Source organism: Panthera leo, chromosome Y (genome assembly GCF_018350215.1).
Source record: "Panthera leo isolate Ple1 chromosome Y, P.leo_Ple1_pat1.1, whole genome shotgun sequence".
Taxonomy (NCBI): Eukaryota; Metazoa; Chordata; class Mammalia; order Carnivora; family Felidae; genus Panthera; species Panthera leo.
This window is the reverse complement of record NC_056697.1, coordinates 1570827-1598434: the sequence shown is the minus strand read 5'-3', so window position 1 is coordinate 1598434 and position 27608 is coordinate 1570827. Positions and strand designations below refer to the sequence as shown.

Sequence of the window (27608 nt, the reverse complement as noted above, 5' to 3'; positions counted from 1 at the left end):
TTCTGGGGCGGCACCGAGAACAGCAGCACACCCGACCCAAGATGCCGCGTGAGGCTGGGGAGATGGCGAGGCCGCCCTCCCCGTGCAACCAAAAGGTGCACCGTCCCCACGGCGTGGCCTCTGACCACAGGGGACTGGAAGCTGAGGCCACACTGCACAGCCTTCGGCTCACGGGGCTCGGAACCCCTCACCCCAGAGGATCAGGGGCCCCATGTGATGATGATTGCCAAGTTTCAAAGAAAAAAATTTCTTTTCAGGGCACCTGGATGGCTCAGTCGGTTGAGCGTCCGACTTCGGCTCAGGTCATGATCTCACAGCTCGTGAGTTCAAGCCCCACGTCAGGCTCTGGGCTGACAGCTCGGAGCCTGGAACCCGCTTCAGATTCTGTGCCTCCCTCTCTTTCTGCCCCTGCCCCCGCTCATGCTCTGTCTCTTTGTCTCAAAAATAAACAAACATTGAAAACAATTTCTTAAAAATGGCATCTGCTTTTGGCCGACAATTTCCCATTGTGTTATGGGGACAGGGCCATCTACGGGGTGACGGATGTCTGTCCCTGTCACCTTTACTTTGTAAAACGGGCTCTAAACTATTATTTCCTCATCCCAAGGCTGCGGAGATTCACGGACCACATCTCCAACAGGACCCCGACGCCTTGCAAATGCACCCATATCAGTCGCAACCCACCAGACCGTGACTCCATTCAGTTCTGATGCTGAAAGCCCGTAACCAATGGCAAAGAGAAAAGTAAATTCATGCTTTGCCTTTGACCCGTAAATTGACTGACGGGTGAACCGAATCAGAGGGACAAGTCTGCATTTATAAGCCCCAGGACGTCATGGGCAGAACGGGGACCCTGATTAACGACCTTGTATCACATCATAATGCGAATGTATCGCATCTCAAAATTGCTAAGGGAAGGGGGCGCCTGGGTGGCTCAGTCGGTTCAGCCTCCGACTTGGGCTCAGGTTGGGCTCACGGTTCGTGGGCTCGACCCCCGCGTCCAGCTCTCTGGTGTCGAGGACCCTGCTTCCGCTCCCCTGTCTCTGTCCCTTGCTGCCTCTCTCCCACTCATGCTCTCTCTCAAAAATAAGTAAGCATTAAATTATTTAAGTTGCTAAGGAAGTAAATCTTAAAGGTTTTCATTTCGGAATAAAAAAAATAAATAAAATTTGTAACTATGCATCCCGATGCGATGCGGGACCGGTGGACTTACAGTCCCAATAATTTTGCAACATGTCACCAATAGGGAACTGTTACTTTATATACATAGAATGAATACAATGTTTACGTGCATTGTGTCTCCAATAGAAAAAAGGAAAAAAACAATCCGTAGCGTTTTCTTTTCCCAGCATGACATTTTGTCGTCAGTCTTCCCTTACAGAAGCAGACAACGGCTGAGAGTTTCAAGATCGCCCGCTTACTTTGAGATACACTCAGTGTAGACGAGACCCCTGTTACTTCCTGCTGTGGACACTTCCTTCCCTTCCTGCCAGGATCTGCCCGCCCAGAGTGTTTTCTGTTTGCAATGGTCAGCCGCTGAGCCGCGTAACAAAGATCCCCGCACACACCGATTCACCGGCTGCTGTTCCCCTAGTGTCAGCTGCTCTGTTTCTCACTACCTGCGTGCACACCTGGGTCCCTGGAGGGCAGGAGGCAGGCCAGCCAGAGGGTCAGTGCAGACAGGGTTCCAAACCCCTCACACCAGCACAGAGCCAACACCCAAGACCGCAGGAAGAAATTGTTGTGGGGATGCAAACAGGAGCCCTGGAAATACGACACCCCCTCCCGCCGCCCTTGCCCTCCGAGGGGCCCAAGTGCTGGACGTACCATAGGCGTTTCCGTGGCCGTCATTGTTGGGATAGTAGCCACCACCGCCAGCTGTGGGACAGAAGGCAGATTTCAGCTGCGCTCTGCTGGGACGCACAGGGTTGCAGCAGGCGTCTGCTTGGGTCGCTGGTGACGGCACCAAGCCATGCCCAAGAGTCACCCCAAAGGAAGCCCCATACGGCAGCCAAGGGCAGGGGCCATGAGGGCACATCCCAGGGTGCCCCCAAAGTCACAGCTTTCTGTAGGAAAATTCATGCCCAGGCAGGCACCCCCACAGAAAGCTCTGTGCGGGGTGCCTGACGGGGCTCAGGCGGTTAAATATCGGACTTCGGCTCAGGTCATGATCTCCCGGTTTATGGGTTCGAGCCCCACGTCGGGCTCTGGGCTGACAGCTCGGAGCCTGGAGCCTGGAGCGTGGTTCAGATTTTGTGTCTCCCTGTCTCTCTGTCCCTACCCTGCTCACACACTCTCTCTCTCTCAAAAATAAACATTTGAAAAATTAACAAAAAAGAAAAAGGTTTGTGCCTTCAGAGGGCACGTATGTATCCTGATGGCACCAGATAAATGCAGGTGCATCCATCCCTGTCCTGCAGAGACATCTGAGCAGGACCAGAGACCCAGACACAGGGTCACCGTTCTGAGAAGGAAGGCTGGGAAGGCGGTCCCCACCATCAGTGCTCTGTACCAAAGGCTACGCATTATTATCGCAGAAACCTCACAGCCATGCACGAGAGCCTCATACGTTACCCGCTGGTGGACACAGCACCCGTCTGTCTCGCGGAGAGCGTGTGCTTTTATTCATGTATGAAAATGCCTATGAAGGGGGTCACTTCGCAGTCACACAGAAAACACTGCATGAAAGCTTTCTATGCACGTGTGTATGTGTATGTGTGTGAGGGTGTGTGTGTGGATAAATACACACACATAGATATACACACAAATATACATATCTACATATGTAAAAGTAGATATACACACACACAGATATAGATATTATTTATCTGAAACTACTTATATAATGACACACATATAAAAATATACATATGTATGTATAAAGGCATATAAGTATACATAGAGATATACAAATAACTATATATAAAAATATACCTACAGATAAATATACATATACACAAATAAAGATATTATTTATCTAAAACTACATATATAATGATACACACACATAAAAGTATACATACGTATGGATAAAGGTATATAAGTATACATAGAGATATACAAATAACTATATATAAAAATATACCTACAGATAAATATACATATACACAAATAAAGATATATTTATCTAAAACTACATATATAATGATACACACACATAAAAGTATACATACGTATGGATAAAGGTATATAAGTATACATAGAGATATACAAATAACTACATATAAAAATACACCTATATATAACAGTATATATACACTCAAAATACATACACAGATATATAAAGCTGTGTATATGTCCATATATAAAGGTATGTATACACATATATAAAAATGCATCTATACACATGTATAAAGATATGTACAAAAGTAGTGATATAAAGTCTATCTATAATCATGCACATACAAATATATATACATAAATATAAAGATATATGGAAACACATACATAAAGGTATGTATACACACTGTATATAAACATGTATGTATTTATAAAAGGTGTATATGCAGAGATGTATAAATATGTACATACACATATAAATGTGTATATATAAATATATAAAAACGGATATATGATAAATATAAAGACATACAAATATGTGCATATGTATATAAAGGTACATATACAAAAAGATATATAAAGATATATTCATATATAAACGTGTTTATGTAAACATATGTAACACGATATATACATAAGTATAAATATATCAAAATATGTACATACATCTTATGTATGTACATATGTACATACATCTTATGTATATAAAGATGTACGTGTAAATATATATAAAGGAATATATACATAAAGAAAGATACAGGGACTTATGTATCCAGAGGTGTATATGTAAATATACATAAATGGATAGATATGTAAGGAAAGATACAGGGACTTATGTATACACAGGTATGTATGTAAATATACATAAAGGGATATATATGTAAAGAAAGATACAGGGACTTATGTATCCAGAGGTGTATATGTAAATATACATAAAGGGATAGATATGTAAGGAAAGATACAGGGACTTATGTATACACAGGTGTGTATGTAAATATACATAAAGGGATAGATATGTAAAGAAAGATACAGGGACTTATGTATCCAGAGGTGTATATGTAAATATACATAAAGGGATAGATATATAAAGAAAGATACAAGGATTATAAAGGGATATATACATAAAGAAAGATACAGGGATTTATGTATCCAGAGGTGTATATGTAAATATGCATAAAGGGATAGATACGTAAAGAAAGATACAGGGACCTATGTATACACAGGTGTGTATGTAAATATACATAAAGGGATAGATAGTAAAGAAAGATACAGGGACTTATGTATCCAGAGGTGTATATGTAAATATACATAAATGGGTATATATGTAAAGAAAGATACAGAGACTTATGTATCCAGAGGTGTATATGTAAATGTACATAAAGGGATAGATACGTAAAGAAAGATACAGGGATTTATGTATCCAGAGGTGTATATGTAAATATGCATAAAGGGATAGATACGTAAAGAAAGATACAGGGACCTATGTATACACAGGTGTGTATGTAAATATACATAAAGGGATAGATAGTAAAGAAAGATACAGGGACTTATGTATCCAGAGGTGTATATGTAAATATACATAAATGGGTATATATGTAAAGAAAGATACAGAGACTTATGTATCCAGAGGTGTATATGTAAATGTACATAAAGGGATAGATACGTAAAGAAAGATACAGGGATTTATGTATCCAGAGGTGTATATGTAAATATACATAAAGGGATATATATGTAAAGACAGATACAAGGACTTATGTATTCAGAGCTGTATATGTAAATATACATGAAGGGATATATATGTAAACAAAGTTACAGAAATTTATGTATCCAGAGGTGTATATGTAAATATACATAAAGGGATATATACGTAAAGAAAGATACAGGGACTTATGTATCCAGAGGTGTATATGTAAATGTACATAAAGGGATAGATATGTAAGGAAAGATACAGGGACTTATGTATACACAGGTGTGTATGTAAATATACATAAAGGGATAGATATGTAAGGAAAGATACAGGGACTTATGTATCCAGAGGTGTATATGTAAATATACATAAAGGGATAGATATGTAAAGAAAGATACAGGGACTTATGTATCCAGAGGTGTATATGTAAATATACATAAAGGGATGGATACGTAAAGAAAGGTACAGGGACTTATGTATCCAGACGTGTGTATTTACATAAAGGGACGTGTGCATACATGCAGATTTGGAGAGACGTGCGTACATAAAGCCCTGCACACAAAGCGGTACGTGGATACGTGGACGTATGGAAGTGTATGCATAAAGGCCCGTATGCACACGTCCGAGCAGAGGCCGTAAAGGTATGCGCACACACAGGTCCATTCGGGCACACGCCGCGCACACGTGCGTACACACGCCACCACCACCTTCCAGGGGAATCTGCCCCGTTTCCAGTCTCGCCCGCAACCTGTGCCTCCAGAGCGTCAGGGGTGTGAGGCCCACTGCGCTGCGGCATCGGAGGGGACGCCCCGCACCCCATGTTCGCGGGGTGCACCTTGCACCCAGGCGGGACCCGCGCCCTCCCCCCAGTCAAGTGAGAGAAGCCATGGGCGTACCTGCGGGCGGCCTGGGCCTGGGCGGGTAGCGGCCGTCATCCTGGTCCCTGTTCCCAAAGTAACCTGCAGGGTGCAGCACAGAGCACTCCTCAAACCCCCGCAGACACCCCCCTGTAAACCCAGCCCGTGTGACCCGACGCGGGCAGCTTACGGAGGGCCGGGCGGACCCTTTCCAGGACGCCAGGGCGCCGGAACCAAACTGTGGGTGGGATGCCATCATTCCTGCGGGGAGAGCGCGGGGGGCGGGGGGGGGGGACCCAGCATCCCGGGAAGGGCAGTTGGTGGGACGGACCCCGTCTGATCAAGGGAGATGCAAAACGGAGAAGACAACACCCAACCCCAGGACCTTTGCACATGCCCTCTGCTCTCAACACAGGCTGCGCTTCCTGCCCCACGCCTCCCACACATATCCATCCATTTGTTTCTGCCCCCTAGCACGCTGCAGGGGGCCACATGCCGTCGATGATGACCGAACCCCCATGCCCAGCACCAGGCTTGGCCCATACACAGTGCTCAATTAACCGCGTTCAAAGTCCTCCATGAAAGCACATAGTAAGTGCTTAATTAAACGCTCGGCATTTCCTCCCTGCAGGCACATAGTAAGTGCTCAATTTGATAAAACTATGACATGGAAAAGGCCTGTAGAGGCTTCTCTGATTTCTCTCTGCAAGAACTTCTCCCTCAGCGACGCTGCCCCGAGCACTGGAGACCCCAGGAAAGGGCTTTCCCGCTCTGGAGGGCTCATGACATCTCACTGATTTTGCTTAAAGGGGCATCTCCCGAAATACGTGTGAGCAGAGAACAGCCTCCATCATGAGCCCTTACTAACATCGCACCACCAAGGGGACAATTCCAGGCGTGAGAAAAGGCCACACCCCATGCACCCCGAGGGCTTCTCAAACGCGTCTCCGTGCGCTTACCTCCACCGCTGTCGGAACCGCCGGGCTGGGGGCGCGGGGGTGGCCTCGGCCGGGGGTAGATGCCTGTCGGAACACAACGCCGCGATTTCAGGAAAGTAATGAGGCCTTTCGGCCATCGGCCAGCCGCACAACTGACGAAGCACAGCCCCACACGCTGAGCCTGCCACCGAGACCTCAGTGGTCTCTCCGGAGAGCCAGTGGCCGCAGCAGGGACGCATGCCCTCCTCGGGGTGACCTGTCCCTCGCTCCCGGCCAGCTCGACTACCCGCATCGCCTCCTGGGGGACCCCCCACCCCGCGTATCTGGGGAACGAGCCTGCACAAAACGCTTCTGGGAGCCGCCTTGCAAACGGGGCGCCCTCCCAGGGTGGGGCCCATTCGGTGTATTTCCCCCACATCATGCAGGTCTGCCCCCGGGGGGCATCCGACCCTGAGACCTCCGCGGGGTGCGGAACTTCACCCCCAGCCTCCCAGGGAAACCGATCGCCTAAGCACAAGGTTTTTCGAAAGGGGAACTTCGAGATGCAAAACTGTAGAGACGGCCTTGTTTAGGGTTGGAAGCAATTTCCCTGAAGGCAAAGCTTCCGTATCGATTTCATACCGTGGCCACAACAAACACCACAAACGAGGCTGAAGACACATGGATCCCCTCCTGGTCCTGCAAGCTGAGAGGGTAAGATCCAGGAAGGGCTGAGGCTGGGAGGCTGAGATCCAGGAGGGGCTGAGGCTGGGGGTCTGAGGTCCAGGCAGGGCTGAAACTGGGAGGCTGAGGTCCAGGCAGTGCTGAGGCTGGGGGGTCTGAGATCCAGGAGGGGCTGAGGCTGGGGGGTCTGAGATCCAGGAGGGGCTGCGGCTGGGGTCTGAGATCCAGGCAGGGCTGAGGCTGGGGGTCTGAGGTCCAGGCAGGGCCGAGGCCGGGAGTCTGAGGCCCAGGCAGGGCTGAAACTGGGAGGCTGAGGTCCAGGCAGTGCTGAGGCTGGGGGGTCTGAGATCCAGGAGGGGCTGAGGCTGGGGGGGGTCTCAGATCCAGGCACGGCTGAGGCTGGGAGTATGAGATCCAAGCAGGGCTGAGGCTAGGGGGCTGAGATCCAGGCAGGGCCAAGACTGGGGGATCTGTGATCCAGGCAGGACCGAAGCTGGGGGGCTGAGATCAAGGCAGGGCTGAGGCTGGGAGTCTGAGATCCAGGCAGGTCTGAGGCGGGGAGGTTGAGATCCAGGATGTGGTAAAGCTTGGGGTCTGAAATCCAAGAGGGGCCGAGGCTGGGGGTCTGAGATCCAGGCAGGGCCGAAGCTGGGAGTCTGAGGTCCAGGTAGGGCTCAGGCTTAGAACCTGAGATCCAGGCAGGGCCGAGGCTGGGGGTCTGATATCCAGGCAGGGCAGAGGCTGGGGGTCTGAGATCCAGGCAGGGCCAAGGCTGGGGGGTCTGAGATCCAGGCAGGGCTGAGGCTGGGAGTCTGACATCCAGGCAGGGCTGAGGCTGAGAGACTGAGATCCAGGAGGAGTCAAAGCTGGGAGGCTGAGATCCAGGCAGGGCAGAGGCTGGGAGTCTGAGGTCTAGGTAAGGCTGAGGCCTAGAACCTGAGATCCAGGCAGGGCCGAGGCTGGGAGGTTGAGATCCAGGCAGGACTGGAGGCTGGGAGTCTGAGATCCAGGAGGGGTGGAGGCTGGGAGTCTGAGGTCTAGGTAAGGCTGAGGCCTAGAACCTGAGATCCAGGCAGGGCCGAGGCTGGGAGGTTGAGATCCAGGCAGGACTGGAGGCTGGGAGTCTGAGATCCAGGAGGGGTGGAGGCTGGGAGTCTGAGGTCTAGGTAAGGCTGAGGCCTAGAACCTGAGATCCAGGCAGGGCCGAGGCTGGGAGGTTGAGATCCAGGCAAGACTGGAGGCTGGGAGGCTCGATCCAGGCGGGACTGGAGGCTGGGGGTCTGAGATCCAGGCAGGGCAGAGGCTGGTTCCTCCTGAGGCCTCCCTGCTTGGCATGTAGACGCCGTGTTCTCCCCATGTCCTCACGTGGCCTTCTCTCCGTGCGTGTCCGTGTCCTGATCTCTTCTTCGAAGGACACGGGTGTTATGGTCCCAGGACCCACCCTAACAACCTCATCTGGACCCATTTACCTCCCCAAAGACCCCATATGTAACTAGAGTCCCATCGGGAGATCCTGAAGGTTAGGGATTCAACGCGCAAATGGGGGGACGGGGTGGGGGCACATCCCTCCGTGGCCCCCTCCTGGTTGCTTGGAAGCCAGTGTGGGGACCCCGCTGCTGGCGTCAGATGAGAGAATCAGAGAGCGAACCCGGAGGTTCTGGAAGGGGCAGGTATAAACAGCAGGAGCTCAGGGGGACGCCCAGAAGGAGTGTCCTCAGGGAGCAGGTGTGTGCAGGGGAGAATCTGAGGTTCTCCTACGTCCGTGTGTCAGAGACCCCACCACCGAGCTCAGGGGGGCCCGTATTCGTCCTAAAGGATCCAGAACTCATTCTCGCTGCATCGGGGCCCCCCGATAAATCGCCCAGCAGCCACACGTCACAGCAGGTGGCCCCTGGCAGAAAACGCCACAGCGTTCCATCTGGAGGCCCTTTCTCAACGTGGCTCATCTGTGACCATCTGCCTTTTGGAACAGAACGTTCCGGAACGCCCCACACCCAAGGGACTTTTCAGGGCCGCTGTCAACGATGCGTCTTCCTTCTCAAGGGACACATCCAGGAGCCCCGGGGCGAGCCAGGGGCCAAGCGAGGGACTTCGGGGGCCGGTTGCCCTAATCACCTTCTCACCAACCTCCCCCGCCCTCTCGGTTTCGTGTGTGCGCTGAGTTTAAGCAAAGCGTGAAAACAGCTCCCAGATGGCATCGGCAGCTGGCGCCCTGAGTCACAGAGGGTCCCCTCCCACGCTGGGCCTCGCCCCTCACTTCCCCGGGGACTGAGTCACCCCGTTCCGCTGATTCATCATATACATTTAACCCCCCATTTCCCCCACACCGGGAGCAAGAAACACTTCCTGTGAGGGACTCCCGTGGATTCCTCGTGGAACAAGACTTTAAAAGTAATTTCCGGGGCGCCTGGGTGGCTCAGTCAGTTCAGCGTCCAACTTCGGCTCAGGTCATGATCTCACCGTTCGTCAGTTCAAGCCCCGTGTCGGGCTCCATGCTGACCGCTCGGAGCCTGGAACCTGCTTCGGATTCTGTGTCTCCCTCTCTCTCTGCCCTTCCCCCGCTCATGCTCTGTCTCTATCTCTCAAAACTAAATAAAAACATTTTTAAAAATTTAAAAAAAGTGACTTCCAGGAAGAGGAAAGGCTCAGGCACTTGGAGATGTTAATGCCGGACAGAAAGTTTTAAAAGGTGAGGGTGCATGGTGACAAAAGCACCGTTAACCGCGGCCGTGGATGCTACTGTTGATTTTCAATTAGGTATCGGCTTCCTTGGACCCTGGTCCTGACGCTGGGCGGCGCCTCCTCGAGGAGATGAATTTTCACGCATGGCAGCGCCAGAACGGGATTCCAGGACCGCTTCTGGAAGGCTTTGACTTAGCCCTGCTTCACGCGGCCCTAACCCGGTCTGGTTTTACGTTTTCAGCGCTTTTGAATTGCTAAGGACTTTACTGACTTTGTCCGTCAATGTTTCCTTTCAGTTAACTTTTTTTTTGTTTTTGTTTTGTTTTGTTTTAATTTTTTTTAACTTTTTTTTTTTTTAAAGAAATCCATGGGAACAGTGTCTGCCAAGCCTTTGAACCCAAGCACACACTGAGGATAAATGATGTACAGTACACAGCACACCCCAGGTGGGCTTTTTTACGGGACAGAATTGGGAACCGTGGAAACAAGCGAAAAAGGAAACGTCCTCAGCCTCATTAAAAATGCACTTCAGTAACGTTCACTATCCGCCAAGCAGACCCTACTTTGCAGTGGTCAGAGCAACGGGAAATAAAATGCGTGCTGTGGGTTCACCCTGCCAGCTCCCCCTGCTTACGGGTGAGACTCGGTTTCCTGCAGGGAGAGCCATTCCCTACTTCAAAGGCGGCTGGAGGAAGACCCGCAGGGGAGACACGGCAGGCTTCATCCAAGCAGGGTGGAGAGGAGTCTGGAGGGGGACAAGACTTACCTCCGCTGTTGTCGGGCATGCCTGGCTGTGGGTGATACGGGGGCTTCGGTCTGGGGTAGATATCTGCGGGGAAAATGACAGTGCCCTCTTAGCAGAGAAAAGTAGCCTTCTGTTCGCAGCAGGTTATAGAACACCGTCAACACCGCGACAGACGCCTCGATATTGCACTCACATCTACTGCCCGCGGTGTCACAGATGATCATGGACCACAGAACGTCCCTGAGCCTCTGGGTGTAAAAATGTCAAAACTAGAACTTCAAGAAAAACCCCACGTGGGTGTGCACTCACACACACACACACACACAGACACACACACACTCTAACCACTCATCCACCCACCCATCCACCCACCCACCCTCCATCCACTCGTCCATCTACCCATCCATGCACCCGTCAATCCACCTATCCATCTATCCATCCATCCATCATTCTCTCATCTGCCCATCGATCCATCCATCCACCCACCTGTCCATCCATCCACCCATCCACCCATCCACCCACCCACCCAACCATCTACTCATCTGCCCACCCACCCATCCATCCACCTATCTACCTATCCATCTATCTATCTATCTATCCATCCATCCACCCATCCATCCATGCATCTATCCATGCACCCACCAACTAATCCACTTGTCCATCAATCCACCCACCCGTCTATCCATCCACCCATCCACCCATCCATCCAAACACCCACCCACCCACCCATCCACTCATCCACTCATCTGGCCACCCACCTATCCATCTACTTATCCACCTATCTATCCATCCATCCATCCATCCATCCATCCATCTATCCATCCACTCACCCACCCATCCACCTGTCCATCCATCCACCCACCCATCCAGCCATCCACTCATCTGCCCACCCCCCTATCCATCCACTTATCCAGTTATCCATCTATCATCTATCTATCTATCTATCCATCTATCCATCCATCCATCTATCCATACACCCACCCACCAATCTACTTGTCCATTAATCCACCCACACACCCATCAGTCCAACCATCCATCCATCCATCCATCCACCCACCCATCCATCCATCTACCCACCGTCCATCCATTCTTCCATCCACCCACCCGCCCATCCACCCATCCACTCATCTGCCCACCCACCCATCCATTGACCCATCCATCCATTCATCCACCCACCCGTCTATCCATCCATCCATCCATCCATCCATCCATCATCCACCCACCCACCCACCCATCCACCCATCCACTCATCTGCCTGCCTATCTATCTATCTATCTATCTATCTATCCATCCATCCATCCATTGATCTATGAATCCTGTCTGTCTGTCAGTCCATCCATCCATCCATCCATCCATCCATCATATCTATCTATCTATCTATCTATCTATCTATCTATCTATGCATCCATCTACCCACCCACACATTCGCCTGTCCATCCATCTACCCATGCACCCATCCCCCATCCACTCATCTGCCCACCCACCCATCCATCCACCTACCCATCTATCCATCCATATATCCATCCACCCATCCATCCATCCATCCACCCACCCACCCATTCACCTGTCCATCCATCTACCCATCCATCCATCCATCCATCCATCCATCCATCCACCCACCCATCCACCCAACCACTCATCTGCCCACCCACCCATCCATCCACAAATCCACCCACCCACCCACCCATCCACCTGTCCATCTATCCACCCACCTGTCCATCCATCCACCCACCCACCCGTCAGTCCACCCATCCATCCACCCATCCACTCATCCGCCTATCTATCTATCTATCTATCTATCTATCTATCTATTCATCTATCCATCCACCCATCCACCCGTCCACCTGTCCATCCATCCATCCATCCACCCACCCACCCACCCATCCATCCACCATCAATATTTCCTTTTACTTAATCTTTTTAAAGAAATCTACAGGAACAGTGTCTGCCAAGCCTTTGAACCCAAGCACACACTGAGGATAAATGATGTACAGTACACAGCACAATGCATGTGGACTTTTTGGGGGGACAGAATTTGGAACTGTGCAAACAAGCAAAAAAGGAAAAGTCCTCAGCCTAATTAAAAATGCATCGGAGGGTGCCTGGGTGGCTCAATTGGTTAAGCGTCCGACTTCAGCTCAGCTCATGATCTCAAAGTCCGTGAGTTTGAGCCCCGCATCAGGCTCTGTGCTGATAGCTCAAACAGAGCCTGGAGCCTGCTTTGGATTCTGTGTTTCCCTCTCTCTCTTCCCCTTCCCTGCTCATTCTCTGTCTCTCTCTGTCTCAAAAATAAATTAAAAAAACATTAAACAGATTTTTAAAAAATGCATCGCAATAACGTTCACTATCCGCCAAGCACACCCTACTTTGCAGCGGTCAGAGCAACAGGAAATAAAATGCATGCTGTGGGTTCACCCTGCCAGCTCCCCCTGCTTACGGGTGAGACTCGGTTTCCTGCAGGGAAAGCCGTTCCCTACTTCAAAGGCGGCTGGAGGAAGACTCGCAGGGGAGACACGGCAGGCTTCATCCAAGCAGGGTGGAGAGGAGTCTGGAGGGGAACAAGACTTACCTCCATTGTTGTCGGGCATGCCTGGCTGTGGGTGATACGGGGGCTTCGGTCTGGGGTAGATATCTGCGGGGAAAATGACAGTGCCCTCTTAGCAGAGAAAAGTAGCCTTCTGTTCGCAGCATCCTGTAGATCACGATAGAGGCTCTACTGCACTCACATCTGCTGCCCGTGGTGTCACAGATGACCATGGACCATGGAACGTCCCTGAATCTCTGGATGTAAAAATCTCAAAACTAGAACTTAAAGAAAAACCCCACAAGGGTGCACGCGCACACACACACACACACACACACAGACACACACACACTCTAACCGCTCATCCACCCACCCATCCATCCACCTATCCATCCATCTATCTATCTATCATCTATCTATCTATCTATCTATCTATCTATCTATCCATCCATACATCCATTCATCCACCTACCCATCCATCCATCTATCCACCCACCCGTCTGTCCATCCATCTATCCATCCATCCATCCATCCATCCATCCATCCATCCATCCAACCATCCATGCATCATATGTATGTATGTATCTATGCATCTATCCATCCATCCACCTATCCATCCATCCATCCATGCGTCCATCCATCCATCTATCCATCCACCCACGTACCCATCCACCTGTCCATCTACCCACCCACCTGTCCATCCATCCACCCACCCACCCATCTGCCCACCCACCCATCCATCCACCTATCCATCTATCTATCTATCCATCCATCCATCCATCCACCTACCCATCCATCCATCTATCCACCCACCTATCTGTCCATCTATCCAACCATCCATCCATCGTATGTATATATGTATGTATGTATGTATCCATCCATCCATCCACCTATCCATCCATCCATCCATCCATCCATCCATCTATCTATCCACCCACCTACCCATCCACCTGTCCATCCACCCACCCACCTGTCCATCCATCCATCCATCCATCCATCCACCCACCCACCCATCCGCCCATCCACCCATCTGCCCACCCACCCATCCATCCACCTATCCATCTCTCTCTCTCTCTCTATCCATCCATCCATCCACCTATCTATCCATCCATCCACCAACCCATCCACCCATCTGTCCACCCACCTATCCACCTATCCATCTATCTATCTATCTATCTATCTACCCATCCATCCATCCATATCTCTATCTCTCCATCCATCCACCCACCCATCCATCCACCATCAATATTTCCTTTTACTTAATCTTTTTTAAAGAAATCTACGGGAACAGTGTCTGCCAAGCCTTTGAACCCAAGCACACACTGAGGATAAATGATGTACAGTACACAGCACAATGCATGTGGACTTTTTGGGGGGACAGAATTTGGAACTGTGCAAACAAGCAAAAAAGGAAAAGTCCTCAGCCTAATTAAAAATGCATCGGAGGGTGCCTGGGTGGCTCAGTTGGTTAAGTGTCCGACTTCAGCTCAGCTCATGATCTCGCAGTCCGTGAGTTTGAGCCCCACGTCAGGCTCTGTGCTGACAGCTCAGACAGAGCCTGGAGTCTGCTTTGGATTCTGTGTTTCCCTCTCTCTTCCCCTTCCCTGCTCATTGTCTGTCTCTTGCTGTGTCACAAATAAATTTAAAAAAACATTAAACAAATTTCTAAAAAATGCATTTCAATAACGTTCACTATCCTCCAAGCAGACCCTACTATGCAGTGGTCAGAGCAACAGGAAATAAAATGCGTGCTGTGGGTTCACCCTGCCAGCTCCCCCTGCTTACGGGTGAGACTCAGTTTCCTGCAGGGAGAGCCATTCCCTACTTCAAAGGCGGCTGGAGGAAAACCCGCAGGGGAGACACGGCAGGCTTCATCCAAGCAGGGTGGAGAGGAGTCTGAAGAGGGACAAGACTTACCTCCGCTGTTGTCAGGCATGCCTGGCTGTGGGTGATACGGGGGCTTCGGTCTGGGGTAGATATCTGCGGGGAAAATGACAGTGCCCTCTTAGCAGAGAAAAGTAGCCTTCTGTTCGCAGCAGGTTATAGAACACCGTCAACACCGCGACAGACGCTTCGATATTGCACTCACATCTACTGCCCGCGGTGTCACAGATGATCATGGACCACAGAACGTCCCTGAGCCTCTGGGTGTAAAAATGTCAAAACTAGAACTTCAAGAAAAACCCCACATGGGTGCACACACACACACACACACACACACACACCCAACCACCCATACACCTATCCATTCACCCATCCACTCATCTGCCCATGCACCCATCCAATCATCCACCCATCTATCCATCCACCCAACCACCCATCCATCCATTAATCCATCCATCCATCCATGCATCCATCCATCCATCCATCCATCCACCCATCCAATCCATTCACCCATCCACTCATCTGCCCATGCACCCATCTATCCATCCACCCATCTATCCATCCACCCAACCACCCATCCATCCATTAATCCATCCATCCATCCATGCATCCATCCATCCATCCATCCATCCACCCATCCAATCCATTCACCCATCCACTCATCTGCCCATGCACCCATCTATCCATCCACCCATCTATCCATCCACCCAACCACCCATCCATCCATTAATCCATCCATCCATCCATCCATCCATCCATCTATCCATCCATCCATCCAACCATCCACCTATCCATTCACCCATCCACTTATCTGCCCATACACCTGTCCATCCATCATCCATCCACTTATCCACCCACCCACTCACCCATCCATCCATCCAACCACCCATCCACGCACCCATCCACCCATGCATCCATCCACCCATACATCCATCCATCCGTCCATCATTTCTTTCATCTACACATTCATGTATGCGTCCATCTGTCCAGCAGCCCACCCATTTATCCATCCATCCATCCATCCATCATTTCTTTCATCTACACATTCATGTATCCATCCATCTGTCCAACAACCTACCCATTTATACACCCACCGACTTACCCATCCATCCATCCATCCATCCATCCACCCATCCAGTTATCTGCCCATATACCCATCCATCCATCGTCCATCCACTTATCCACCCACCCACCCAACCATCCATCCATCCATCCATCCACCCATCTATCTTTCCCTCCCTCCATGGACATTAAGTCATTACCACCTTTTTGCTATTGTGAATCATGGTGCTGTGAACGTGGATGTCCACATTTGCTGGAGTCCCTGTTTTCAACTCTTGCTGGTCTATACGTAGGCGTGGCATTGCTGGGTCCCATAGAAATTCTGTTCTTAGCTATTTGGTTTGAGGCCACAGTGTTTTCCACACAGCCTCACCGTTTTCCATTCTTACCAGCACATGCACGAGGTCGGGAGGGTGTGGGTTCTGATTTCTCCCCACCTCACCCACGCTTGCTACGTTGCACATTTTGATTCTAGCTGTCCTGGTAGGGACGCGGTGATGTCTCCCGGGGACTCTGATTTGCATTTCCCCAATGACTGCTTGGAGCTATCTGCACCCCTTTGCACACTCAGCAGCCCCCCATAAACACCCCGGACTCCCAGGCGCGGGCTCACTCCTGGCCACCCTCATGGCCACTCACCTGAGCTTGGCTTCTTGGTGGGTTCTGTGAACAAAGAGAGAAAACAAGTTGAATGAGCATCACGGATTTATCCACAGCTCAAAGAATCGTTCGCATCCTCAGAGAAAGTGAAAGATCTCAAGGCACCAAACTTTACGTGCTTCGGACACAAATTCCAATTTGTATTTAGGAGGGAAAAAAAAGAAAAAGGAAGAAAACGCGCATACAATCCATACCTACTGGTCTTCCTGGGAGCTGTGTAGGGCTGTGGGGCTGGGAGGAAGTTTAGCGAGGGAGACAGACCCTTCAAGGAGCCACATAGCCAGGTTTCTAGCAGCCACACTGTCTGGCCGGGCTCAGGCTGGCAGAAAGGCCGGGCTGGGATCTCTGCCATCACGTGCCCCTTCCCCACGGCACAGCTAGCAGCCCTGTCGGTGGAGGTGCCCGCGAACCCGCCAGCAGGGAGGCCCCCCAGACCCCAAACCAACGCCCCCAAGAAATACGGCCACTCACCGGGGTCATCGAGGGCATCGGCCAAATCAAAGTCACGTTGACCTGTGGGGGCACAGAGGGTGTGAGTCACACAGACAGGAGAAATGGGGAGGGGGGCTGGCTCCTGACCCTCGGCTGCTCCGGTCTGCCCCATCCTCCCACTTGGTAAGCCACGCAGGGGCCTCAGTGCAAAGGGCAGCCCCCGGTGAGCCCCGCGGAGGGCCAATGTGTTTGTCAGATGAGAATCTGGCCTCTCCCGGCACCGGTGGCTCTCGACTCAACACACATCTTAAGGCAGATTATCGTTCCGTGGCTGTGTGAACGGAGGAAGAAATCCTTCTGGGATCTCAGCTGCCTCCAGCTGCGGAGCAGAACCAACACAGGGATGTTCTGGAAACCCCTGAAGGATTCACACGTTCCGCGAACGCTGCTGGGAGCCGGGGGTGTGACAACGAACCCCGTGCGCCCCGCTTCCCGGTTCTTCAACGGGGCCCAGGCATGTGACCGGCCCTGCAGGGAGGGACAGGCTGCCGCAGGGACGGACCCAAAACAGGCACCTGTGCGAGCACTCCCGGAGGGCTTCCCGGAGGAGGTGGCCCGCGAGCCGTTTGGAAGGCGCCGCTTTACTCGTGAGCCGCTCCATCGGCTGCCGGGGCCCCAGGGTGCCACCAAGGAGTCGCGGCTTGCCCCTCTGCCCCTGAAGCCACAGCCTGGCCCCCGGCTGAGCTCCCGCGAGACAGCTCCTCCCAGAAGACACAGAACGCGCTCGTTTCCTCCTCCTGAACCCGGAGCCCCAACCTCCCCCTCCCAAGGGAGCCTTACTTTCACTTTGTGGCCAGACGCTTGCAAACTGGGCTCGGCCCCAAGGCTTTCCCGGGCCTCCGGCTCGTCCTTGCATTGCACGAATTTGGGGAGGCGCCCCCCCCCCCCCCCTCCCCCGAGGAGTCAGTCTCTCCCCTGTTTTCTAGCTTAGGAAACGCTCCGGGGAAATATCTGTCCAGAAGGGCGGGCACTTCCCTTCCCTCTGGGACAGACAGAAGCGGAATGCGGCCCGGCCACCACGGTCCTGTCGCTCTCCACTACTGTCCCCAAACCCTTTCCCAAACCGCGCAAACTAGCCCCTTCCCCCCTCCTTCCCGTGCCCGCGTGCATTTCACGTAAACACAAAAAAATCGTTTCAATGAGCTGAGGGAGGCCAGGCTGCTCCGAGTTCGTTGCTTGCACAGCCCCCGTCCCTTTGCTGCTTCCTAATCACAACGTCGCAGAGCCTTTTGGATTCCGGCCACTTTCCATCGACTCTTTGGGGGAAGAGCTTTTTCTAAAACAGCTTCACTGAGGTACCATTTGCCAATCACGCCACCCGTGCATTTCAGGCGCACACTAGGACAGCCCGTTCACAGCCTGTGCAACTACCACCTCTGCTTCCAGGAGATTCCACCGTTTGCAAAGGGGACCCAGGACATCCCCTGTGCAGCCATCTCCTGTTTCCAGAAGATTCCAGTGTTTGCAAAGGAGGCCCAGGAACATCCCTCTGCAGCTACCGCCTCTGTTTCCAGAGGATTCCAGTGTTTGCAAAGGGGACCCAAGAGCATCCCCTGTGCAGCCATCTCCTGTTTCCAGAAGATTCCACCGTTTGCAAAGGGGACCCAGGACATCCCCTGTGCAGCCATCTCCTGTTTCCAGAAGATTCCAGTGTTTGCAAAGGAGGCCCAGGAACATCCCTCTGCAGCTACCGCCTCTGTTTCCAGAGGATTCCAGTGTTTGCAAAGGGGACCCAGGAGCATCCCCTGTGCAGCCATCTCCTGTTTCCAGAAGATTCCACCGTTTGCAAAGGGGACCCAGGAGCATCCCCTGTGTGGCCACCTCCTGTTTCCAGAAGATTCCAGTGTTTGCAAAGCACACCCAGGAGCATCCCCTCTGCACTCGCCACGTCTATCTGTTTCCAGAAGATTCCAGTGTTTGCAAAGGAGACACATGAAGAACCCCTCTGCAGCCACCGCCTCTATCTGTTTCCAGAAGATTCCAGTGTTTGCAAAGCACACCCAGACCAGCCCCGACCCAAGGGACCAGGACTCGGCTTGCTCCTGCGTCGGCAGACTGGCCGAGACTAGATGCCTCCATGAAGGGAATCACATGTGTCTGAGCTCGGCCCACGTGACTCTGGGCGATCCTGCATTTGCACAAGGCAGGCCTTCCGCACACGGCAGCATGTGGGTCAGTTACCATGCGCAGGGTGCAGACCAGGAGCCTGAGGGCGGACTCAGCATTTGCACTGGACCCCCTGGCAGCATCAGCCTTGACCCTGCGCCCGGAGGGAGCCTGAGCGTGGGCGAAGAAGGTGCCCCCCTCCCCCCGACACCGGGTGGCCTCCTCGCATGGGCCTGGGTTGCACGCGCACTGGAGCCCGTTTGCAGGTCCCGCCTGGGGTCAGCGCCCGACTGCGATACCACGTGACGGGCTGTACTCTCTTTGCTGAGGGAGCCAGGTCCCTGGGGGCCGGCACGTCCCCAGGCAGGTGCCTCCTGAGCCAGGACAAGCCACAGGCCTCCGAAGGGAGGGCAAACTGAGGCCCACGGTCCGGACGCGAGCAAACCGCACAGAGAACCGCTTTGTAAGTCTGGGAGGTGCCGCGTCCCTCCGGACACCCCTCCGCCTGGCCAGGCTCTGCGAGCTCCTCGTGCGTGCAGGGAACAGCCTGGAATGCTGAATGCTCTGTCCACCCTTGTGCAGGCGGGGGGAGGGGCGCAGATACCCCCTCCCAGGGCTCCGCGGGGCCGTGGCAGGTGCACAGCCCCTGCACCCCCCCCCCCCCTTCCGAAGGCCCTGACGGCTCACCAATAGCCATCGCCGTACTCTGTGCGCCCCGCCCCGGATGCTGCAAGCACCCTGCGATTACTCCAGCGCCCAGGAATCTCCGCCAACCTGCTCCGGCCACGCCCCTCGTCCCAGATAAGCCGAGGGGTGTTATGTGCCCCACCCGCCTGGCGTGTCTCAAATGCCTGTTCCCAACCCGGGGCTCTATGCACTGGGTGTGGGAACCCTGACAGCCGCCTCTGCCTGACCCCAGGGCCTGGGTGTGCCCTTCCCAGCTTTGGAAACTTCCCCGGGCTCCACATGTGTGAGCGTGACTCACACAGCCGGGGGTGGGAGGGGGTCTCCCCGGGACCTCTTGCGTAAGCTGGTGACCCTGGCTACCATCAGGCGCCCGTATGGGGACCATCCAGTCCTGCGAACGGGGCAGCCTGCAAGGCAGCTCACTCGTATGAGGATGGGTGATCCTGGGGCTGCTCTCTGGGGACACCTGAGAGGGGTTGGGGGGGGGGGGGCAGGGTGCTCCCGAGGCAGTTGTTTCCATCAGCATGATTCTCCACTCAGAGCATGAGATCGGGCTCGTGTCCCAAGATCTGTTTCTGATCTGCCTCGGGGACTTTTAATCAAACCCACATGTTTTTGGATCCGCGACCCCGGGGGACGAAGTAGCCTCCTGTATTCTGGGATGGGGACGTTGGTGATCCAGCTGACGTCCTGGGGACGCGCGCGTTCACCCTGGTCCCTGCTAGCGGGAGGCTCGCGGTTAGCCTTATCCACAAGACCCCCACTCTCCTCCCCGCAAACACACACACACACACACAAACCCCACAATGTTCGGGGGGGGGGGGTGTTGAGTAGCTCTTGGAGGAATTGTGTCCAGTAAGTAAACGCGAGGAGGCGGCCCCTCTACCCCCACGAGACTCCAACCTGGGTCCTCATGGACTTTTGACGCCCGGAATCCCTAAGTTTCTATCCAGACCCTCAAGTGAACAGGACGCACAGCACGGTTGTGGTCGCAACAATAGTAACAACTCAGATCCTGAAGAGGGTGTGGCTTTGCAGCGCAGGGTCCACGCAGACCAGGAGCGAGGTCTGCGCCCGAGCTCCCCTCCCCCAGCCCCTGCACCCGAGCTCCCCTCCCCCAACGCTGCACCCGAGCTCCCCTCCCCCAAACACTGCACCCCAGCTCCCGTGCCCCAACTGCTTTCTAAAGGAGAAAATCAGCCTCAGGCGATCTCTTAAAAGCACAAAACAATAAAGGAAAAAATAAAAAGCAACCACGGTTAACATCTGAGGCTTTGGCACCCATTACAGCATTAGCAACAGATTCACAACGCCCTGGAATGTAATTACCGTCCGCGCGGCCATCACGTGTCCCGTCCCCCACTTGTGACCTCGCCCAGGCTGTTCTGAAGCAACGTCCCCGTAGCTGTGCCCCCATAGGAACATCCTCTGTCATTTCCTCGCACAGGGGTTTTACTGATGGCCCCTGGACCGGGGTTAATGGAAACCAAGCCTTCTGGGTCACCTGCCCTCGAGGGACCCACTCTGGGAGCCTCCAATCTATAAGGTCCGATCTTGTCATCCAGGAACCCCACATGGGGGACGTTGATGGAGCAAGGACACCCAGGGAATAAATCTTGGTGCCCTCCAGGCAGCACTGGAAGGTCCCCCCTTTGACTCTCTGCACAGTCGTTCTTTCAAAAAAAAAAAAAAAAAAAAAATATATATATATATATGGGGGTGGCGCCTGGGTGGTTTCATCGGTTAAGCGTCTGACTTTGGTTCAGGTCATGGTCTCCTCGTTCGTGGGCTCGAGCCCCGTGTCGGGCTCTGTGCCGACAGCTCAGAGCCTGGAGCCTGCTTTGCATTCTGTGTCTCCCTCTCTCTCTCTGCCCCTCCCCCCTTGCACTCTGTGTCTCTCTCTCTCTCAAAATAAAGACACATAAAAAGAAATGTATATGGACAGAAAGCATACTACCGGGCTGTTTCGCAATCTGCGGAGGCTGGCAGTTCGCGTTTGCAAGGACAGCGAGGAGGGGAAGGAGGCGGCGAGACCAGGGGGGCACGTCCCGGGCGGGCTCCACATTCTGCCCGTGGAGCAGCTTTGAATCAACCCTCCACAGGCTGTGGTCGCTCCTCAGGGTCTGGATTCCAGCAAACGGAATGGAAGGCGGGGCTGCCAGTCGCGCTGCACACAGCTGAGCGTGAACGTGCAGGGACGGAAGGACAGACCCTCCCTGGAGCCCTGCAGGTGGTCCTGGGGAACCCTTGTTCCTCCAGCCCCACCCCTTCCTCCCTGCCCTGCAGCTGAACCGCGCCCGGCAAGGTCAACCAGTTGTCCCGGTTCCTAGCGTCCCAAGCTCCCTTTTTGATCAAAGTCATTTGCTCCCACGTGCACAGTCCCTGGAGGAGAAGCATCTGGTCACACTCCAAGGGCTGGGCGTTTGTCACACAAGGAAGACATCTGCCATGAAATGCAGAGTGCCCGACCAGGCCCTGTCGGCCGGTGTGGCCTAAGCCAGCCTTCCTGGCAGGACACGTGCACATGGGTCCCTCAGGACCCGGTGACTCACACACTCTGGCCAGGCAGGTCTGACTGTGCCCGAGAGGCTGCGTCTCTCGCAACCTCTTAGGGGAAACTGAGGCTGGAGGGCTGTGGACTTCATTTTGCAGAGCAATGGCTTTGATTAGTTTCCTGTATCTGCAGGAAGAAAATCCCACAGACCATGTGGCTTGAACAACACACATGTATCCCCTCCTGGTGCTGCAGGCTGGGTCCGAGATGCAGACAGGGCCGAGGCTGGGGGTCTGAGGTCCAGGTAGGGCCGAGGCCTAGAATCTGAGATCCAGGCAAGGCCGAGGCTGGGAGTGTGAGGTCCAGCAGGGACTGAAGCTGGGAGTCTGAGATCCAGGCAGAGCTGAGGTTGGGAGTCTGAGATCCAGTCAGGGCCGAAGCCAGGAGTCTGAGATCCAGGCAGGGCCGAGCCTGGGGGTCTGAGATCCAGGCAGGGCCAAGGCTGGGACTCTGAGATCCAGGCAAAGCTGAGGCCGGGAGTCTGAGGTCCAGGCAGGGCTGAGGCTGGGAGTCTGAGATCCAGGAGGAGTCAAAGCTGGGAGGTTGAGATCCAGGCAGGGCTGAGGCTGGGGGGTCTGAGATACAGACAGGGCCGAGGTTGGGGGTCTGGGATCCAGGCAGAGCTGAGGCTGGGAGTCTGAGGTCCAGGCAGGGCCGAGGTTGGGGGTCTGGGATCCAGGCAGAGCTGAGGCTGGGAGTCTGAGATCCAAGCAGGGCTGAGGCCGGGAGTCTGAGGTCAAGGCAGGGCTGAGGCTGGGAGTCTAAGACCTAGGCAGGGCTGAGGCTGGGGGGCTGAGACCCAGGTGGGGCCGAGGCTGGGGTTCTGACATTCAGATAGGGCCGAAGCCGGGACTCTGAGATCCAGGCAGGGCTGAGGCTGAGAGTCAGGTCCAGGCAGGGCCAAAGCTGGGAGGCTGAGATCCAGGCAGGGTCGAGGCTGGGGGTCTGAGATCCAGATGGGGCTGAGGCTGAGATCCAGGCATGGCTGAGACTAGGGGTCTGAGATCCAGGCAGGACTGAGGCTGGGGGTCTGAGGTCCAGGCAGGGCCGAGGCCAGATGTCTGAGATCCAGGTAGGGCTGAGCCCAGGGGTCTGAGATCCAGGCAGGGCTGAGCCCAGGGGTCTGAGATCCAGGCAGGGCTGAGGCCGGAGGTCTGAGATCCAGGCAGGGCGGAGGCCGGGGTCTGAGATCCAGGCAGGGCTGAACCTGGAGGTCTGAGATCCAGCCAGGGCTGAGGCCTGGAGTCTGAGATCCACGCAGGGCTGAGGCCGGGGTCTGAGATCCAGACAGGGCTGAGGCCGGGGGTCTGAGATCCAGGCAGGGCTGAGGCTGGTTGTTGCCGAGGCCCCTCTCCTCGCTTACCTGTGTCCTGTTCCCCTTTTCTTATAAGGACAACAGTCTTATGGGATCAGGGTCCTCCATACTATCTCATTTCGCCTTAATCCACTCTGTACAAACCCCACCTCCAAATATCGTCGCATGCTGCCATCCTGGGGTTGGGGCTATATTTTATGGAGCCCACAGTGAGCCCATAACACACTCAAACACACAAAAGTTCAACCACCATGGAAAGCAGCCCCAGGGATGTCCTCTGGATAAGAGGCAGGGGGTCCCCACATTGCTGAGACAGAAGGACCACCTGGGAAACCAGAAAAGCATCCAGGGTGGGGCTCAATCACACAACAGGAGGTTCGGGGTTCGGCCGGGGACTCTGCACTTTGACCCCGTCCCCCAGCAATGCTGATGCCCACCGCCCATTAGACTTTCCCACCCACCCACCCGAGTGTCAGCATTCTGTCCAGATCACCGTTTCTCGCAACCCACAAGGAATAAACAACATATACACAATTGGCATCTCAGACCGTGGAAGTGGAAAGATGAAAATATCCCGGATGGGCCATTTTTCTGTGTCAACGTGCCTGGGCTACGGTGCCCAGACGTTTGGTCAAACACTAGTCTCGATGCCACCGGGAAGGTGCTCTGTCGATGGGATTAACATCTACAATCTCCTGCAGGGAGAAGCGCATCACCCTTGGTAATGTGGGTGGGCCGCCTCTGATCAGTTGAAGGCGAGGTTTCCCAGAGAAGACGGGATTCGGAGACAGCACAGCAGGGTTTCTACCCTTCCCTATGGATTTAGGGCTTGCCAGCCCCACCATGTTGTGGGGCAGTTCCTTAAAATGAATCTGAATGTATACATTGATGATGATGATGATGAGAGATGGGTAGATGGCTAGAGATGAGACATATAATAGACAGATAGATAGAGATGATGGATGGATAGATATGATGGATGGATGGATGGATGGATGGATGGACGGATGGATAGACAGGTAGATAGATAGGTAGATAGAGACGGATGGACGGCTAGGCAGATTGTAGATGGAAAGAGACACAGACAATATTCTGTGTGTCCCCTGCAGTCAATGTCGCCCCCCGCTGAGAATGGCCAGCTGTGGCCTCTCTACGTAGGGGATGTCACCTCTGGGCCGGCCATGCTGGGTGATGATGCGTCTCTGAATGGGGACCCCAGAGCCGCCGCCCCCTTGTGCCAGGGATCCACGGGGCTCCACCCAAGGGTAAACCAGATGGCCCGGTGCTGACTCAGGGCAGCAGGGCCCGAGCCCCACCCACACACCAAATGAGCACCTCCAGGGGCGGGCACTGGCCTCCTGCCTTTCATCCAGTTCCCTCCCAGGTCACTCGCACACCAAGCATTGAGACCCACCCCCCTGCACAGCCGGGCCGGTTGGGCCCCACCGATGGGCGCGGTGACCGCAGCCAGCCTAAATAAATGACCCACTTCTGGCTGGGCCCGCACACCCACAGATTGGCTAGATCAAAGGTACGTTGGGGGCCACGGAGAAAGACGCGCAGAAAGCAGACTCTGGATGGGTTCTGGGGTGTGGCCCAGCGTGGCCCTGCCTGCCTCTTTGGCACACGCCATGTTTCCAGAAGCAAAGAGAAAATGCAGGGTGCACCCGAACGCAGCCCGTGACACGGTCTGAGTGAGAGTCGGTGTATCTTTACGCGGGAGAAGTAGGGATCTATATACCGGAAGGTGACAGACCACAGCCGTAGGGAGAACAGAAGCACATCGGGCACGTAGGCGTAGGTTTCCTTTTCGCTCAACAGACCCAAACCGCCGAGCCGACCTTGGCAAGTTTCGTTTCTGCTTCTGCTTCGGACGAGAGCCAACGCACTGATCACTGGGGGGCTCCCCCTCCGTGCCTCATTCCCCCCTCCCCCTCCGTGCCTCAGTGCTCCCATCTGCAACACGGCGATAAGAATGGGCACCATCATCGGGCTGCGTGAGACTCCGCGAGGAATAAAGTCTGGGACGTGCTTCTCCGAGGGGGGCTGTGTGTGCAGCTAGGCTTCTCTGTGCTGAACCTACAGCTCCCAAAATGACTTGTGCCCGGTCCCGCTGATAACGGAAGGGTCTCGCCCAGCGTCCTGGGCTGGGCGCCCTGGCGTCTCCCTCCACATCATGTCGGCCCCCAGACAACCGAGTCCTGGTCCCCGAACACAGCTTGAGCAGGATACACGGGCCGCCCCAGAACAGGGACACCTGAGTCACGGCTGCAAACCCACGGCATTTCCCAGACTTATGTCCCACCCAGACTTGCCTCCTGGGAATGCCACTATGTACATGACCGAGGGGGCTGTTTCACTCCCCCGTCTCATGCGTTCAAGACAGGCCCCTACAGCCCCCAGCCCAGCCCCACCCGGACGCCCGGGCATCTGGGACACGGGACCTTGGGCGTAAACAACTCACATGACTTTCCGTGCACAACAAGAAAGGATGGCGTTTATCCAAAAGCTGGAACGCAGCGTTTTCCACAAACAGAACCAAGCCCTGGAAACGCCATGCCCCCACCAACAAGCCGTTTTTTCCAACTCTGTTTTTTACCCCAAGGCAAACGGTCAGAACAAATGCTTTGCATCAGGAACCAGGCATTTGCTGCAGGCATCCCCCCCCCCCCCCCCCCACCTTCCAGCTGGAATCATCCCGCAAAACAGGGCTGTGTTTGAAATGTGACACAGAACCAGGCAGAGAACCCCGTCAGCCCGGGGCTCCGAACCGGCCCTCTGTCCCGTGTGCCTTCTCCTAAGAACTCACTCCCGTGCGTTCCCTTCCAGCCCGGCAACTTAAAGCCACTTAACTCCCTACAAGCTCCTGGGGAAGCAGATTTGGAAACCAAGCTGACCTCCAGCCCGGCGCCCACCCGCCTCTCCCTCGGGGCAAACCGGGTCTCACCTTGGACGCACAGCACAAAGCCCAGCACCGCGACCCAGAACAGTCCCCCGCGCCTCTCCATGGCTGTCGCCAGTCGGAAGGAGCCCCCTCGGAGGCCGCAGCCCGGCGGCTCGTGAGATCCGGCCTCCCGGACCCCACCCTCGATGTGTCGACTTCCTGTCTCCCAGCTTGGAAGGCACAGAGGCGATGTTTCAAGCGGAAAGTATGAACCCAACGGCAGTCCCGCGGCCAGAAGCTAATGGGCCGCGCGCTCAGACGCCGAACCCTGCAGCCCGGAGCCCGTGAGACCCCGCAGCCCGGAGCCCGTGTGCAGCCCGGGGCCCGTGAGACCAGCAAGGGCTCGCACGCCGAGGACACACCCGCAGCCAGCCTCCCGCCCTCCGTCAGGGCTGGAAACAGGCATCGCCAGGCCTGGGAGGTTCAGCTACATCAAAGGCCTGCACCCCGGGCACTGGGAGGACGCTCCCTACACAGGGATGGTTGGATTCCAGGCTTTCTGCTTCCGGGGATGCGGAGGGGGAGGGGAGGGGGAGGGGAGGGGGAGGGGGTGCATCACAGGAGCTCGCGCATTCGTTCCACAAATACTGTGCACGCACACGGGTTCTTAGCCGGGCACCCGTGAGCTGCCAGGTGCTGGCTGAGGATGACAGAGCGGAGGGGACTCAGGAAATGAAACCAGAGGAGGGCGGTGTGGCATTGCAGGCCACGGGGACACCCACCGGGCCGCTGGGGGAGCGGGCAGGGT

The 27608-nt window shown here is 54.2% G+C and overlaps 1 protein-coding gene across 3 annotated transcripts in view; it reads right to left on the bottom strand.

Annotated features, from left to right (window-relative positions):
- XG (Xg glycoprotein (Xg blood group)) overlaps window positions 1-27193 on the bottom strand; it is a 33682-nt gene extending 6489 nt beyond the window's left edge. Inside the window, exons 1-10 of one of the 3 annotated variants that reach the window (XM_042926577.1) lie at window positions 26864-27193; window positions 17234-17275; window positions 16742-16765; window positions 15074-15136; window positions 13202-13264; window positions 10654-10716; window positions 6564-6626; window positions 5644-5706; window positions 1828-1878; window positions 423-1639 (exon numbers count right to left, since the gene is read on the bottom strand). In XM_042926577.1, the coding sequence (XP_042782511.1) occupies window positions 1530-1639; window positions 1828-1878; window positions 5644-5706; window positions 6564-6626; window positions 10654-10716; window positions 13202-13264; window positions 15074-15136; window positions 16742-16765; window positions 17234-17275; window positions 26864-26924 (603 nt within the window). In that variant the 5' untranslated portion in view covers window positions 26925-27193 and the 3' untranslated portion in view covers window positions 423-1529. Of the gene's footprint in view, window positions 1-422; window positions 1640-1827; window positions 1879-5643; window positions 5707-6563; window positions 6627-10653; window positions 10717-13201; window positions 13265-15073; window positions 15137-16741; window positions 16766-17233; window positions 17276-22004; window positions 22237-26863 lie in introns of those variants that run through there. The other 2 variants (XM_042926575.1, XM_042926576.1) reach the window with 2 other exon arrangements.
- Between the last annotated feature and the right edge of the window lie 415 nt (window positions 27194-27608).